Below are 15,457 nucleotides of genomic sequence, written 5' to 3'. Positions count from 1 at the left end.
TATGTAAACTGGAAGTTTTTATAATATGGATTCTGTTGTTCAAGAACCACTTCAGTAGTGTTCTGATTTATACCTGTTGTACAGCAGTTACATGAATTTGGTGTTGCTATCCAAAGTACTGGCTCTGATAGGATTCTAAATAGTGGTTAGATTTTTTTTTTCTGCCATCGAGTCGCTGCTGACTGATGATGACCCCTCAGGGTTTTCAAGGCAAGAGACATTCAAAGGTAATTTGCCATTGCCTGCCTCGCCATCACAACCGTGGTATTCCTTGGAGATCTGCCATCCAAATACTGTCCAGGGTTGAAATTGAGCATTTGTGACTGGCGCAAGGTCACCCGGTAAGCTTCCATGGTGCAAGTTGGGATTTGAACCTGGGTTTTCCAGCTTCTAGTCATACACTATAACTACGTCATACTGGCTCTCAGGTCGATATTCCAAGGGTTAAATTAGATGGAGTTTGACAATCTCCTAGGATTACAATTGATCTCCAGATTATAGAGATTAGTTCATCTGGAGAAAATGGCTGCTTTATTTGGCAATTGGCAGCTTTCTGGTGTAAGACAGTTATTCAGTTTCCGTTATGTATTTGTACAGGGGTATTTAGAAAACATACTTTTTGCATGGATTGGTTTATAGTTAGGTTGGTGGTGGGGTAGAAATTTCTGAAGGCCCAGTGAAATTTCTCTAGTGCTTATTTCTGATGTATCCAAATGATGAAAATGTCATCAATAAATCTCAGATACAAGAGGAGTGTTTATAGATGGAAGCTGAGGAAGCATTGCTCTGCGTCAGCCATGAAAATGCGGTCATATTAGAGTGCCATGTGGGTGCCATTCATTTAAAGGAAGAAATTATTATCAACTCTAGTTGTGGGTAAGGACAAACTGGCAGAGTTTGGGAGCAAATCTTGCTGTGATGTGTCAGGAATGATGTTCCTAACAGCTTGTAGTCCATATTTGTGGGGAATGATGGTACATTGACATTCAGCACTCATGATGGCCAAAACAGCATCACCTGAAAGATTGTTAACAGATTTTATTTTTCTCAGAAAGTATGTAGTTTCATACACATAACGGGGGGCACTGATGTCATAGGGTCCATTTGTCAAGACACCCCTCTATTGATATCTATGCCAGAGACAATGTGACATGCTGGGTTGGCAAGCATATATATTTTAGTCAGAAGATAGAAAGTGTCTGGTCAAGATTTTTGTGTTGCATTCTTGATAGATTAATGACCTGATTCAATATAAAGGCTGCTTGATGATTTTATATGTGTGACCCAAGGCTGAAAGCAAGTCAGATACAAACTAGACATGTAATGACCTCCAAAATATGTCTTCCTGTATTCAGTGTTATATTAGCCAAGATGAAACTTCTGTCTCCCAAATGAGACACATTTTGATTCTTCCACATCAGTCCAGTCAGAAGTCAAGATTTCTTACTCTTTTTTTCACACTGAAAATATGATGTTGGGGGCACAGAATTATGGGTTTCTTTGCTCACCACACTAGCAGACACACTATGGTATAAAATGTACCACCAAGCTCCAGGAGGAACTCTGTTCAAAAACATGCTGAGTCACGGTCTGTTGCTTGCTTGGCAAATACCCATTGGGCCTGGTAGACCAATAATTCATGCCACACGTTTTATTAACACTAGTATCTACTTACATGTCTGGGGAATATTCAGATGCTCGTTGCTAAATATAGCTCTTGAAACTTCTGTTTGTCCCAAAACAAATGATTAAAATCATCTATTGTTCCCATGTAGCTACAACAGTATATTTGTGAGGCAAGTAGAACAGACGCATCATTGCTCAGGCCATAGGTTTACTGCCAATGCAGCTGGCTCAGTTATAATGCAAAGGCCACTCAGATAGCACAATAGAATGATCATCTTGAGTACTGCCTCTGACTACCTATGCATTACAAATAATCCATGCACATCCATGCAAATCATCCATTTTCCATCAGGTTCAAGGGCATTGAATTTTCCATTAATTCAAGGCTGTGTAGTATCCTGCAGCTTAGAGATGATGATTCCTTGGGAAGTCAACACATGCTGTGGGTGTAAATTATAATATGACCAGGGAACCTACAAAAGACTTGCAGGGATCTATTCATTTTCTCCTGTATTCCCTTCTTCACACCATGTCCTCTTTCTATCCTTTTGACAGTCCCTATATCCTCCTCTTCCCTGCTTTCTTTTCACCTTCCTACTCACCAGAGACATCCCTGCATAAAATGGTACCCACCCCCACCCCAAATTGCAGCAGGGGGTGGGGGAAAGAAGCAGCAGCAGGTGAGCAATGGGCCCTGCTTGCGCCAGGCACCATTGGAAGCAATTGTGAGGGGAGCAGCCAGAAGCAATTGCAGCAGCAGGTAGTGAGCTCTGCTTTCTCTGGGTGGGCAGAAGCAATTGTGGTGACAGGTGAGCAAGTGGACAAGTGACAGGTCCTGCTTGCTCCAGGTGGAAGCAATTGCAGCAGGATGGGAAGGGGGGACTACAGGTTCAATGTGTCTTGAAAGTGGTGCCTGAGTAGTCTGCCCCCTCAGTTCCCACTTAAATATGCTGCCCACCAACCAACCTTTCGCTTATTTGATCCTCAATCTTCAGGTTTATTTCTTATTTATCTGCTTCATTTATACCTTACTTTTCTCCCCACTGGAAACTGAAAGCAGCTTATCTCATTCTCTGCTCCTCCATTTTATCCTCGCAAGAACCATGTGAAGTAAATTAGACTGAGAAAGAGTGACTGGTCCAAGGCACACAGCAAGCTTCCATGACAGAGTGAGGATATGAATATGGATCCTAGTCTGATACTCAAACAACTACTCTAAACTGGCTCTTAGCTTTTTCTCCTTCCCTCTTGCTGTCAGTTTCCCCCTGTGAAACGTCTAGCCTAGTTGCAGAAACAAGATTTGAAGGCTGTCAATACTATTGTGTATTGTCGAAGGCTTTCATGGCCGGATTCAACTGGTTGTGGTGGGTTTTCCAGGCTGTGTGGCCGTGGTCTGGTGTATCTTGTTCCTAACGTTTCGCCTGCATCTGTGGCTGGCATCTTCAGATGTGTCTAGTGAGAAGGAAATGTTTGGGGTATATATTGTCCATGTCCCAGGGTGGGGAACCAATCAGTAAGTGTTTGGGTGGAACATGTTATGCAAATATGTGGTTGATAGTATTGTATTGCTGGTGGGGCTTATCAATCCAGGGAGTAATTCACATTTTCATGCCCTGCAGCAGCAGCAGTATTGGTGAATGCAAATCCTGTGTTTGGGTGGAGTCCATTGTTCATGAATTCAGCATGCCCTTGGGATTTGCTTTTGTGTTTTACTATTGTGGTTTCCTAGCAACCCTCCTGCTGGGATTTCCTTTCTTAAAGGTATAGGCACTACCTTTATTATTTTATTAACACCCTCCCCCCATGAATTTTATTATTTTAGATTTCAGATTTTTATGCAAACCTTTTCTCAGGTTTGTAGAAAGATTTGTCTTGTCTGTTCAGGAATTCAGCCTCTGAATTTAAGTACATTGAGATGCTGGTCAAACAGCCCTTTCTGTGTGCTCCTTTATGATATCAGCTGCAATGGCTCATATTGTATTAGTAATGGAATGTTTTCAGTGATGAAGTTATATTTTCAGTAACATCATTCTTAATTTTGATAAGACTGGAGTGAGTTTTTAAATAGTGACAATCACAGACACAACATATGCAAAGTTTTTCTCTCCAATACTAATTCATGCATATTTGACTAAACATGAACTTCAGCATAAGGGCCAACCCGTACATTCAGGTTTTTAATGAGTTAGGTCCAAGTTCCCCTGACCAAACTTGAGTTCCCCACAGCCATATAAAAGCTGCAGATAATGGCTTTTTTTAAAAAGTAAAGGAGAGCCTAAATGGGCTCTGTATGGCACTACTGGGGGGAGTCTCCTGCCTTCCCTCTTCAAGACATATTCCCACATGGAAACAGCACTGGGAAGGGAGCTATTGTCCTGTTTTTGTTTCCCCACATTCAAATGAAGAAATATCTTTCCTCAGCACTGTTTCCAAGAGGGAAAATGGCTTGGGAGGGAGACAGGAGCCTTTCCTCCACACAGAAGCAGCATTCTGAGCCCACTTGGCTTCTCCTTTATTTTTTAAAAAAGTTAATGCCCACACCTGGTTTGTGGCTATGTGGGACCCAGGCTGGATCCAGGGAACTCAGATACAATGTGTAGTTTGACCCGAAGATCTGGGGGGTTTATGATGCAGAACTCGTGTTCTGCTACGGCACTTATGGATGTGCATGATTTTTAATTTTTTTCTGCAAAAATACAGATTACTATGGCTCCAGTATAAAAAACACTGAAAACTACCTGTGAGAGAATGCAACAAATGCTTGGATTAAATTAATTTTAAATTTTGATTGTCGCATCATTAGCTAAGTTTGGGGACAACTCTCAAATTGAGAATGTCCAACCAGTGGTGAGAAAATGGAAGAGGGAATAAACCTGCTCTAAGTAAGTCTTAATTTCAACAACACAGAAGAGAAATATTTAAGTGATGATCCATATGTGGGACATCCATATCCTTCAGTCATTTGGCAGTATGGTACTTACCGGGATAAAAGTTGGGAACCTTTGGACCCCAGACCGAAACATAAAATTCCTATATTTAGGGAGGAAGAAGAATGTATTTTAGCTAATGGAAGCATTAGCAACAGACTCTAGTCTTCTTTACAAATGCACCTCACTGGTTTCTCTGGATTTTGTGGTCAATAATTGGATCAGTGGCTCCATGCAGAAGATCAGCATATGGGAAGAAGCCATTTGATGACAGGACAATCATAGTACTTTAAAACATAGTACTGTAAAACATCATAGCACTTCAAAACAAATTTATTTACAGCTAACAAAAGAAACTATAGAACAGTTAACAGCTAACTAAAAGCCAGGGGCGTAACGAGGCAGCCCTGGGCAAACTGTAGCCCTGGGCAAAACCTGAGTTGGATGCGCCCCCCCCCCCCCATGGCCGGCCACTCCACCACGACCAAAAAGTTTTTTGCACCACGACCAAAAAGTTTTTTGCACCAGGACATTGGTGCCTGCAAGGGGGTGACATTTTTAGACATAGCAGTACCAAAATTTCAGCATATCATCAGGAGACTGTCCTTATGCTACTCCCCAAGTTTGGTGAGGTTTGGTTCAAGGAGTCCAAAGTTATGGACTCCCAAAAGGGGTGCCCCATCCCCTATTGTTTTCAATGGGAGCTAATAGGAGATGGAGCTACAGTTTTGAGGGTGAAGTCCAACTTTGGCCCCCCTGAACCAAATTGCATAAACCTAGAGCTATCATCAGTCTCCAGATGATTCCCTGAAGAACTGAGGTGTTGATACATCCAAGAATGCTCTCCCTGCAAGAACATCCCGAAATTTGCCCAAGAATCTTTTTTCTGCATTGAGTTTTCTGCATTGCTGTCATAAGAACATAAGAACATAAGAACAAGCCAGCTGGATCAGACCAAAGTCCATCTAGTCCAGCTCTCTGCTACTCACAGTGGCCCACCAGGTGCCTTTGGGAGCTCACATGTAGGATGTGAATGCAATGGCCTTCTGCGGCTGTTGCTCCCGATCACCTGGTCAATGGGGGTTGCAGGCTGGGGGGGGGGGCACATTTTTGAAGGCACAGTCTCAAAACTTTCAGGGTCTCATCAGGAGACTGCCCTAATGATTCCCCCCAAGTTTGGTGCAGTTTGGTTCAGGGGGGCCAAAGTTATGGACCCTCAAAACTGTAGCCCCCATCTCCTATTATCTCCCATTGGAAACAATGGGGGATAGGGGCACCCCTTTTGGAAGTCCATAACTTTGGACTCCCTGAACCAAACCTCACCAAACTTGGGGGGTAGCATAATGACAGTCTCCTGATGATACGCTGAAATTCTGGTGCCACTAGCCTAAAAACTGCACCCCCTGTAGGCCACAAATGGAAAACCACTAAAAATACCCAAAAACAAACCCAGCATTTTTATGCCCCCCACAAGGTGATGCCCTGGGCAGCTGCCCACCTTGCCCAATGGGCATTACGCCAGTGCTAAAAGCTCTTAGTCTGAACTCTCTCAGGTCTTAGTTCCAACTGTTTTTCCAGAGTCTCTTAACTCGTATCAATTTAAACACTTAAAGGTAAACATCACCAAATCCCCCCTTGAAAATATAATTACAGTTAGCCAAATAACAATATAAATATTTAATATAAATATATACAGGTTATTCTAACATGAGGTGATGAGTAGTCTATCATATACCCCAGTAGCACTTGGAGATTATTCTGCCCTGTATCCATCTCTATATTGTGCGTTTGGTGATGTCTTGATGCCCACTTTGAAGTTGGTATAATATGTACTGCCTTTTCTCAGTAGGAATAGCAATACACTCACCATGGAAAACAAATCCATGTGGCACGGAAAAATGCCCCCACTCTGCAAAATGAAGACTAACATCACTTGGTAGACAGTGTGCATGTTTTGGACATCCTTTGGACATAGTTCATGACTTTCTGCAACTCTGCATCAGAAGTAGTAAGGGTTTGTAGCTGATGAAGAAGAGACTTTGAAATTGGTTTTAAGTCCCGTGAAATGGTTTCACAGCATTCAACTTCTTGGATAAGTGCAATAGAGTCAGCATCAATACTCTTCAGGGAATGCCTTGAAAGTGTATCAGCAATGTCTAGAGTTTTACCTGGATGATATTTTGCTTGAGGGTTACCGCTCATCAAGTATAGAAATGTCTTTGGTATCTCACTGGAACTTTATCCAATGTTTTGAAGTTTATCAGTGGTACTAGATGTTTGTGGTCAGTGAAGAGCTGCAAGGAAGACAAACCAAAGAGATATTTGGAAAAATGTTCACACGTCTGAACTGCTGCTAAACATTCTTGCTCGGTCTGAGCATATTGGGTTTGTGCATAAGTGAGAGTTCTGGAACAAAATGCAAATGGTTTCATTTCACCATCATGTTCTTGAAGAAGTACACCACTGAGGCTGTGGCTACTTGCATCAGCACAGATAACAGTAGGATGATTGACATCATACTATGCTAGTGCAGATGCGTTGGTTAACAGTCATTTTACTTTGGCAAATGAGTCTACTTGATGTGAATTCCAATGCCAGGCTACATCGGACTTTAGCAGATCATTCAAATGATGTAGGACTTCTTCCAAATTTGGCAAGAACCTGCCTGGGTGCACCATGCATCATGCCTAAAAAGCATTTTAAGTTCTACAGTGTTCGTGAGAGGATCCATTTCTAGGACAGCTTCTATTTTTTTCAAGCCAGGCTAAATACCATGTTCATCGATGTGATGCCAAGATAGATGAGAGACTTCTCATAAAAAAGATAGTTAGCTTTGTTCAGCTGTAGACCTGCCTTCTGTAAGGTATGAAGGACTTGGTTTAGTTGAGCATCATGCTCTTCTTCTGTATGGCCATAGAACAAAATGTCACCCATATAAATGAATATGTCTTCTAGGGGCGTTTTCGCACACACTTTTTGTTCCAGAATAAAAGCGAACCGCATTGATTCCTTGCCTTTTTAATGTAGTTTGTAAATTTCGATGGCATTTTGCATGGCCCTGTAGTCCATCTTCCTTAGCCCAGCGAGTCCGTGTTTTGCATCTCACGGGAATGCGGTGCAGCCGAATCTGATTGGCAATAGCGCGGTCCTTGCCAGGCGATCGGGGGGGTGGGCTAAGCGTTCCTTCGTCACCCATTGAAGGCGTTGCCTGCGTTGTCACGTGATGAGGGCGTGGCGTGGTGGAGTGAAACCCTGATTGGCGCCGTTAACCGATACATCTGGCGTTAGGTGAGGCGTGATCACCAAATTAAGCCATTTCATATAAGTAGCCTCGAGTTCACCGGCGTTACCAAGAATTCGAGTACTGCTAGAGCCTTTTATTTCAAGGCCTATGGAATTCCTTACATTGTGGCAGGAATCCCACTCCATCTATACTCCTGTGTAGTGGACCCCTTTGGTTCTATGCGATGGAGAGGCTGGAATCCTATTTCATGGAATAAAAGCGGTAGCCCCCCAAAAGAGGGTCTCGGACCTTTCCCTTCTGGATCTGGAGGAAGTCCAGCAGGAGAACGGGCCTCGCTGGTGGTTTCTTCCCGGCCCTCGTATCAGCACGAAGTCTTCCTTTTACTCCGCTGGAAATCGAGGGACGTGACGCATCACCTTGAGTCGCTTTGGGGCGCCTGCTCCGCGGATCGAAATGGATCGGATCTCTACCCGCTTTCATGTGGGATTACAAACCTCAGATGCAATCCTGTCATGTGGAGGAGGACGGGCTTGACCACCTTTCATGCGTAACCTAGGAGTCCATTGAATCCATTCCTGGACTCGTATTTTGGTGATGCTCCCAAAGAACCACCGCGGGTACAGCACTGGGGCCTGGCCCAAAGGACACCGGGACTAAACTCTGGAATTGGGAGGGGTATCCGTACCGCTTCCCAATCGGACCCCCCTGGATCCTGGGCTAGCAACCGCACTTGAGGTGCCTCGGGGAGCTACCGGGTGGCTGCGGTGGCTACGGTGTCTCCGCCATGCCTCGCCTCCAGACGATTTAGAGTCCGAAGAAAGCTCTATGCGTTCCTAGGCCAGACCGCTTTCCTCTCCCATCGAGGGAGGACTGGGATGAGGAAGTGGGACTACTGCTAGAAGCCCAAGCGGCATGGAAACCGCGGAACGCCAGTTATGGGAGGAGGAGCTGGCACAGTTGCAGCAAGAGCTAAAACCTGCAGAGGGACCGGGAACAGCAGCTTAAAGAAGTTCAGGCCTCGAAGTTGGATCGTGCCAAAGACGCTTCCAACGCATAATAATATGCCCAGAATCGAATAAAGCCCATGATAAAGTCCTGGAACAGCTTCAGACTGGATTTACAACGGCAACGCCGAAAAGCTGCTCTTGTACTCTGGCGCACGCAAAGTGAGCTCCTACCGAAGCCCTTAAACGGGACTAACTGGCTAAATCTGGAACGAGAAAAGGCTGCTTTGCATGCGCATCTGTGATGCATTGCCTCGCAAGGAGAGTGGATCTACTGCGCTGGAAAGGGAGCTAAGGGAGGCAGCAGACCGGGAAGCCCCTGCTGGAGTCTATGCTGCATTGATCATGCCGGCGCCAGGGGGGCTACGTACCTGGGTCCTGCTACCCAAACGCCAGCGTGACCGCCATCGCCCCCGATTCCGCCTCTGCCCGTATAACAGTTGCCTGTCTAACCCGCTCAACCCGCCGCGAACTACCTCCTCAGCAGGTACCAAGAGCCGTCGAACGGGGCTACTATCGTCCTCGCATACCAGCCCGCTTTGACGGGACCGCTTTCCAAACTTCCCTACTTCATCTTACAACCTAATGCCCACTTGGAAGACTACATGATCTATACCGTGGGTCTGAACGCGAAAAAATACGGGACATCGGCTCAGTCCTGGATGGGGCAGCAGCCGACTGGTCTGTGGACTGCTTTGGATTTACAGGATGAGGACTCTCGCAGACAGTGCCCTTCCGTGATTCCTCCAAGCTTTATGAGCTGGCTTTCAAGATCCGGCCGCCGTGAATGAAGCTTATCCAAGCATTCATCAAAACTATCCAGCAAGGCAACTGCCCGTTTGCAGAATTTGTCCGGTGGAATTTCGCGCGGCGGCTACTCGACTTCCTCCTGAGTGGGCCTGAACGCATGAAATGCGAATACTTCTCGGATGCTGTGGGATAGTAAGCTACGCGGAACGGTGTTTCTAATTCGAAGTTCCTCGCACTACTGCGGATTGGATCCAGTTGGGGTCTCAAGTGGCGCTCTCGCTTGGAATACGCTGGCCAAGGAGGCCTTCCACGCTCTAAAACTACTACTGTGTCCACCAGGTCCACTGCCGCTTCCAGCTGCTCCTACCGGTCCACCTCCGGATCAACAATTTAATTTGGGTTGTGTCTTTACCGCGGAGGGCCTGGTCATCTAGTCAGCCAACTGTCCTAAGAAGCAAAAACCAATCCACTTCAGCTCCGCTGCGACTGCGTCTGCCAAACCACCACTTTAGGCGTCAGTCAGCCTCCCACTGGCTCATCCAAAGCGGTGACCGGCTAGGCGACCCAGAGGGGAGGGGAAGCAGCTGTTTGCCTTTCTTCAGCTCCCCATGGACATGTGGGCTCCGACTCCTGACGCGTGGAGTGAAGGCAGCGCTCCCATTACTGTTCAAGCATTTCTGGCCAACTCCGCTAAACACACTTCCCAGAGATTATAGCCTCGGCACTTGTGGAGTCCGGCTGCTCCTACTGCTTCATGCGGCCCCAGGTGGCAGAGGAGCTTGGTCTGGATCGAATTCCACTGGCGTTTCCATACTATCTACCCAAATGGATCGCAGCCCCCTCGGAAACGAAGGACCGGCCCAGTTCAAAAACACAGCCGGTTCTCCCTCCGCTACTTTACCATTGGGAGAAAATTAGTTTCATTTTGGCGCCAGTGGCCAAACACTCCATAGTTCTTTGGGCATGCCTTGGTTGTTGTTACATGAACCAAAAAATTCATTTGGAAAGACAGGATCCTAGAATTCACTGGACCCTCCCTGCTGTGAACACATGAATTGGGAAGAAAACCTAACGCCTCCTGACACACCCCCCTCTCTGGCTTCCTCAGTGATTGCTCCCGATTCTATTGGCATCCCACCTGCATATCAAGATCTAGGCCAGAGTTTTTCAGGAGCAGGAACGTGATCAGCTTGCCACCCCACAGAGACACTGACTCAAAATTGTTATACAACCAGGGGCTTAACTACCCAAGGGTAGAATTCCCACCGTGATGAGTCCCAATACCGAGGAGAAGGAACTTCGTACCTTCTTAGACAAGAACCTCGCCAGCGGTTTTATAATGGGCGGGCTACCAAACACACACACGCCAAGGCTCCCGGCTTTCTTTGTTTGTCAAAAAGAAAGATGGGTCTTTAAGGCTTTGCACAGATTATCGAGGTCTCAATGCTGCTTCCCTGTCCAATAAATATCCTTTGCCTTTGATCAAGGACTCCTTTAGATTTAATCTTCGCAAAGGACGCATTTTTACTAAATTGGACTTGAGAGAAGTTTACTACAGAGTCAGGATTACTGAATGATATGAACACCCGACTGCTTTTAACACAAAGTTTGGACAGTTTGAATACTTTAATAAATGCCATTCGGGTTAAGTACCCCCGGGGCTTTCATGGCTCTTATTAATGAAGCTCTCCATGCATTTCCATCGTACAAGGGAGCTGTTGCATAATTTAGATGACGCTTTAACTTTACTCGCAAACAATAGAAGAGCATGAGTCATTGGCCCTCGAGAGGTGCTGAAACGCCTTACTTGACAACTCTCTCACAAACTCTCCAAATGCTGTTTTCATCAGACCTCCATTGACTATCTAAGCTACCTTGATCTCGCCTCGAGGGCTTAAAAATGGATCCTGCTAAATTGGATTTTAGTCCCTCCAATGGTCTTCAGTTCCCACCAACCGCGAAGAACTCCAGTCGCTTTCTTGGTTTTGCTAATTTCTTTAATGGATTTTATATACCCTTACCTGTTGAACTGACTCTCCCTCCCCGGCTGCGACCTCTCTTTACGCATCTAAGGGTAGTGATCCACTGTCCGCCAAAACCCGGGCCCCCCTTTTCTGGTCTGAAAAATGTCAAACAGCCTTTAGAACTACTAAAATCTGCGCTTACTTCACCGTAACCTATCCTAAAGCACTCCTGACCCGGATCTCCCGCTTTGTGGTTCACGTGGACGCCGGGATGTTTTACTCGGGGCAGCCCTGTTGCAGAAAAAATAAAGATGGTAGACTGGTTCCGCGGTGCTTATTTGTCAAAAAAAATTCTCTGCGCCGAAATTAACTGGATTGTGGCGACAAGGAGACTGCGGCCATCAAAGCAGCACTCTCCACTCTTGGCGCCACTGGCTGGAGGTAAGCTAAACATCCCTTTCAAGTTTGGTCGGATCATAAAAACCTTTGGCAGCTCTTTTCCACTTCAAGATGTCTCGCAGAAAACAACTTCAAGCCGAATAATTTTCTCGCTTCTCTTTTACAGTCCATTTTTTCCCTGGGAAAACTAACAAACTGGCTGACGCGCTTCCTCGCCGGGCCAATTCGGGGAGGGGGGTGGAGCTAGTTTTACGGTGACATCTCCACGCACTGTTCTTTCCCCCTCCCAGCTGGGGTTGGCTGTCACCTCGATCTCAAACATCTCACTTCTCCTCCGCCCCTAATTCTGGCAGTCTCGTCTCTCCTTTCCCAAGCGGGAATTGGAGGAGGCGGGGCTGCACGAGCCTCCAGCGTAAGGGGACTCCTAAATTGCGCTTGGAGAATGGAGTTTGGCGGAGGGGGGAATGTTGGCACGCGCCTCTCCCCCTCCGCAAGCAGGTTCTTGAAGCTTACCACGATGCCCGCTCGGCTGGGCATTTTGGCTTTTTGAAAACTCTACACTTGGCCCGCCGGCCGTTTCTGGTGGCGCGCAATGCGAAAAGACATTGAGGTACGCATTAAAAGGCTGCTCGGTTTGTGCAGAAGCCAAAACCATCCTGAAAAGCCCTATGGACTATTGCAAATTCCTCCCGGTAGCTTCCCGGCCTTGGGAAGTCATCTCCATGGATTTCATTGGCAGATTTGCCCGGTGTCAGCGGCAACATCGGGTTTTATGGGTGGTGGTAGACTTATTCTCTAAGGCAAGGTGCTTCCATTTTATTCCATGTGCTTCCATCCCCTCCTTCCTAAGTTGGCACGGCTGTTCATTCAACATGTTTATCAGTCTCCATTCCGGCCGGCAGGTAAGGTGGTCTCTGTGACCGCGGCCCCCAGTTCATCTCCAAGTTCTGGAAAGCGTTTTTGGGGTTGTTAAATACCGCCCCGGCCGTTTCCGCCCCCTACCACGCTCAAAGTGACGCATGTAGACGGAGAGAACGAACAGAACCTTAGGAGTGTATTTTACGCGAAATACACTAACTACCACCAAGACAATTGGTGCGAGCTTATTCCGCTTATGGAGTACTCCTACAACAATGCGGTTCATAGTAGTACAAAGAAAACCCCCTTTGAAATTGTGTCTGGTCGCTCCTTCCCGCCGTTGCTAATAACCACCCGCGAGCGCCTTTGGACCCCCCCAGAATTCTTAACAATGGGATTTCATCCCTAGTCGCAGGGATGGAAGTCGGGTCCAGACCGCCATACAACAAGCAAAGTGGACTCCTCAAAACTGTAAGCGGATAAACACCGCTCGGATTTCCCTCTGCATGCAGGGCTCCTGCGTGTATTTATCTACAAAAAACCTCAGAGACGTGCATAAATTTTCTAAACTTGGCAAGATTTTGTGGGACCCTTTCAAATTACTATTAAAGTGATTAATGATGTCACTCGCCCGCTTAGATTTGCCTAACTCTCTTAGTAACATCCATCCTGTCTTCCATTCCAGCTTGCTCAAGGAGGCTCCAGCTTCCGATGTCTGGTGCACGCACTACTGGAGAGCCCCCCACCGACTATTATTGATGGGCACAAGCACTCAATTTAAATTGACGCTTTATCCTGGACTCTCGGGCTAATCGCGAACGCTTTGCAATATTTAGTTTCTTGGGTGGGATATTCCTCTGGGTACATAATCAATGGGTCTATTCCGAAAACATTGAAGCCCCCACTTCCCTTATTTCTGCTGCTTTCCACAGCGCCTTTCCGCTTTCAAACCTGGGGAAGGGGTCTTGCTTTTAGGGGAGGCAGAGTGTAAAGGATTCAATGATGTTGATGGTGAAGTAACCTTGAGTGCATTCCACAGCCCGGGCGACATGGGCCAGATCGTTTCTGGCGGAGACTTTATCTCAGGCTTGGGAGATGAAGCCTCTGTTCCCATGGGAAGCAGGAAGGGGGGGGATGGGGTGACTGGTATTATAACCTGTGCTTCTGGCGGGAAGTGTCATTCCTGCCACTGCGTGTACTTGAGCTTTCTAAGATGTCTTAATAAATGGACTTTTACTCCCAGAGCCTTTTATTTCTGCGTCTATGGAATTCCTTACATCTGGATTTTGTGGTCAATAATTGGATCAGTGGCTCCATGCAGAAGATCAGCATATGGGAAGAAGCCATTTGATGACAGGACAATCATAGTACTTTAAAACATAGTACTGTAAAACATCATAGCACTTCAAAACAAATTTATTTACAGCTAACAAAAGAAACTATAGAACAGTTAACAGCTAACTAAAAGCCAGGGGCGTAATGAGGCAGCCCTGGGCAAACTGTAGCCCTGGGCAAAACCTGAGTTGGATGCGCCCCCCCCCCCCCCATGGGCGGCCACTCCACCACGACCAAAAAGTTTTTTGCACCACGACCAAAAAGTTTTTTGCACCAGGACATTGGTGCCTGCAAGGGGGTGACATTTTTAGACATAGCAGTACCAAAATTTCAGCATATCATCAGGAGACTGTCCTTATGCTACTCCCCAAGTTTGGTGAGGTTTGGTTCAAGGAGTCCAAAGTTATGGACTCCCAAAAGGGGTGCCCCATCCCCTATTGTTTTCAATGGGAGCTAATAGGAGATGGAGCTACAGTTTTGAGGGTCAATAACTTTGGCCCCCCTGAACCAAACTGCACCAAACCTGGGGGGTATCATCATGACAGTCTCCAGATGATACCCTGAAATTTTGGTGTTGATACATCCAAGAATGCTCTCCCTGCAAGAACATCCCGAAATTTGCCCAAGAATCTTTTTTCTGCATTGAGTTTTCTGCATTGCTGTCATAAGAACATAAGAACATAAGAACATAAGAACAAGCCAGCTGGATCAGACCAAAGTCCATCTAGTCCAGCTCTCTGCTACTCACAGTGGCCCACCAGGTGCCTTTGGGAGCTCACATGTAGGATGTGAACGCAATGGCCTTCTCGCGGCTGTTGCTCCCATCACCTGGTCAATGGGGGGTTGCAGGCTGGGGCACACTTTATTTTGAAGTTGCACAGTCTCAAAACTTTCAGGGTCTCATCAGGAGACTGCCCTAATGATTCCCCCCCCCCAAGTTTGGTGCAGTTTGGTTCAGGGGCCAAAGTTATGTACCCTCAAAACTGTAGCCCCCATCCCCTATTATCTCCCATTGGAAACAATGGGGGGATAGGGGCACCTGGAAGATCCATAACTTTGGACTCCTAGAACCAAACTCCTCCGCAAACTTGGGGGGGGTAGCATAATGACAGTCTCCTTGATGATACGCTGAAATTCTGGGTGCCGACTAGCCTTAAAAAAACTGCACCTATGAATGGCCACAAATGGAAAACCACTAAAAAAATACCCAAAAGTATTTAGCATTTTATGCTCCCCCCACAAGCAGTGATGCCCTGGGCAGCTGCCCACACTTTGCCCAATAAGGCATTAAACGAGTGCTAAAAGCTCTTAGTCTGAACTCTCTCTTGGATGCTGGTTCCAACTGTTTTT

General features: G+C 46.4%; 1 protein-coding gene across 1 annotated transcript in view; it reads right to left on the bottom strand.

The window, feature by feature from the left end:
- The window catches only part of STPG4 (sperm-tail PG-rich repeat containing 4), a 44,522-nt gene that overhangs the window by 13,442 nt on the left and 15,623 nt on the right, over positions 1-15,457 (bottom strand). The window contains exon 5 of the mRNA XM_048504810.1: positions 4,608-4,656. Within this exon, the coding sequence (XP_048360767.1) occupies positions 4,608-4,656 (49 nt within the window). The remainder of the gene's footprint in view (positions 1-4,607; positions 4,657-15,457) is intronic.

This window comes from Sphaerodactylus townsendi, linkage group LG01 (assembly GCF_021028975.2).
Source record: "Sphaerodactylus townsendi isolate TG3544 linkage group LG01, MPM_Stown_v2.3, whole genome shotgun sequence".
In the NCBI taxonomy this organism is placed as follows: Eukaryota; Metazoa; Chordata; class Lepidosauria; order Squamata; family Sphaerodactylidae; genus Sphaerodactylus; species Sphaerodactylus townsendi.
Note: the sequence above shows the minus strand (reverse complement) of the source record. Positions and strands in the feature narration are given on the sequence as shown.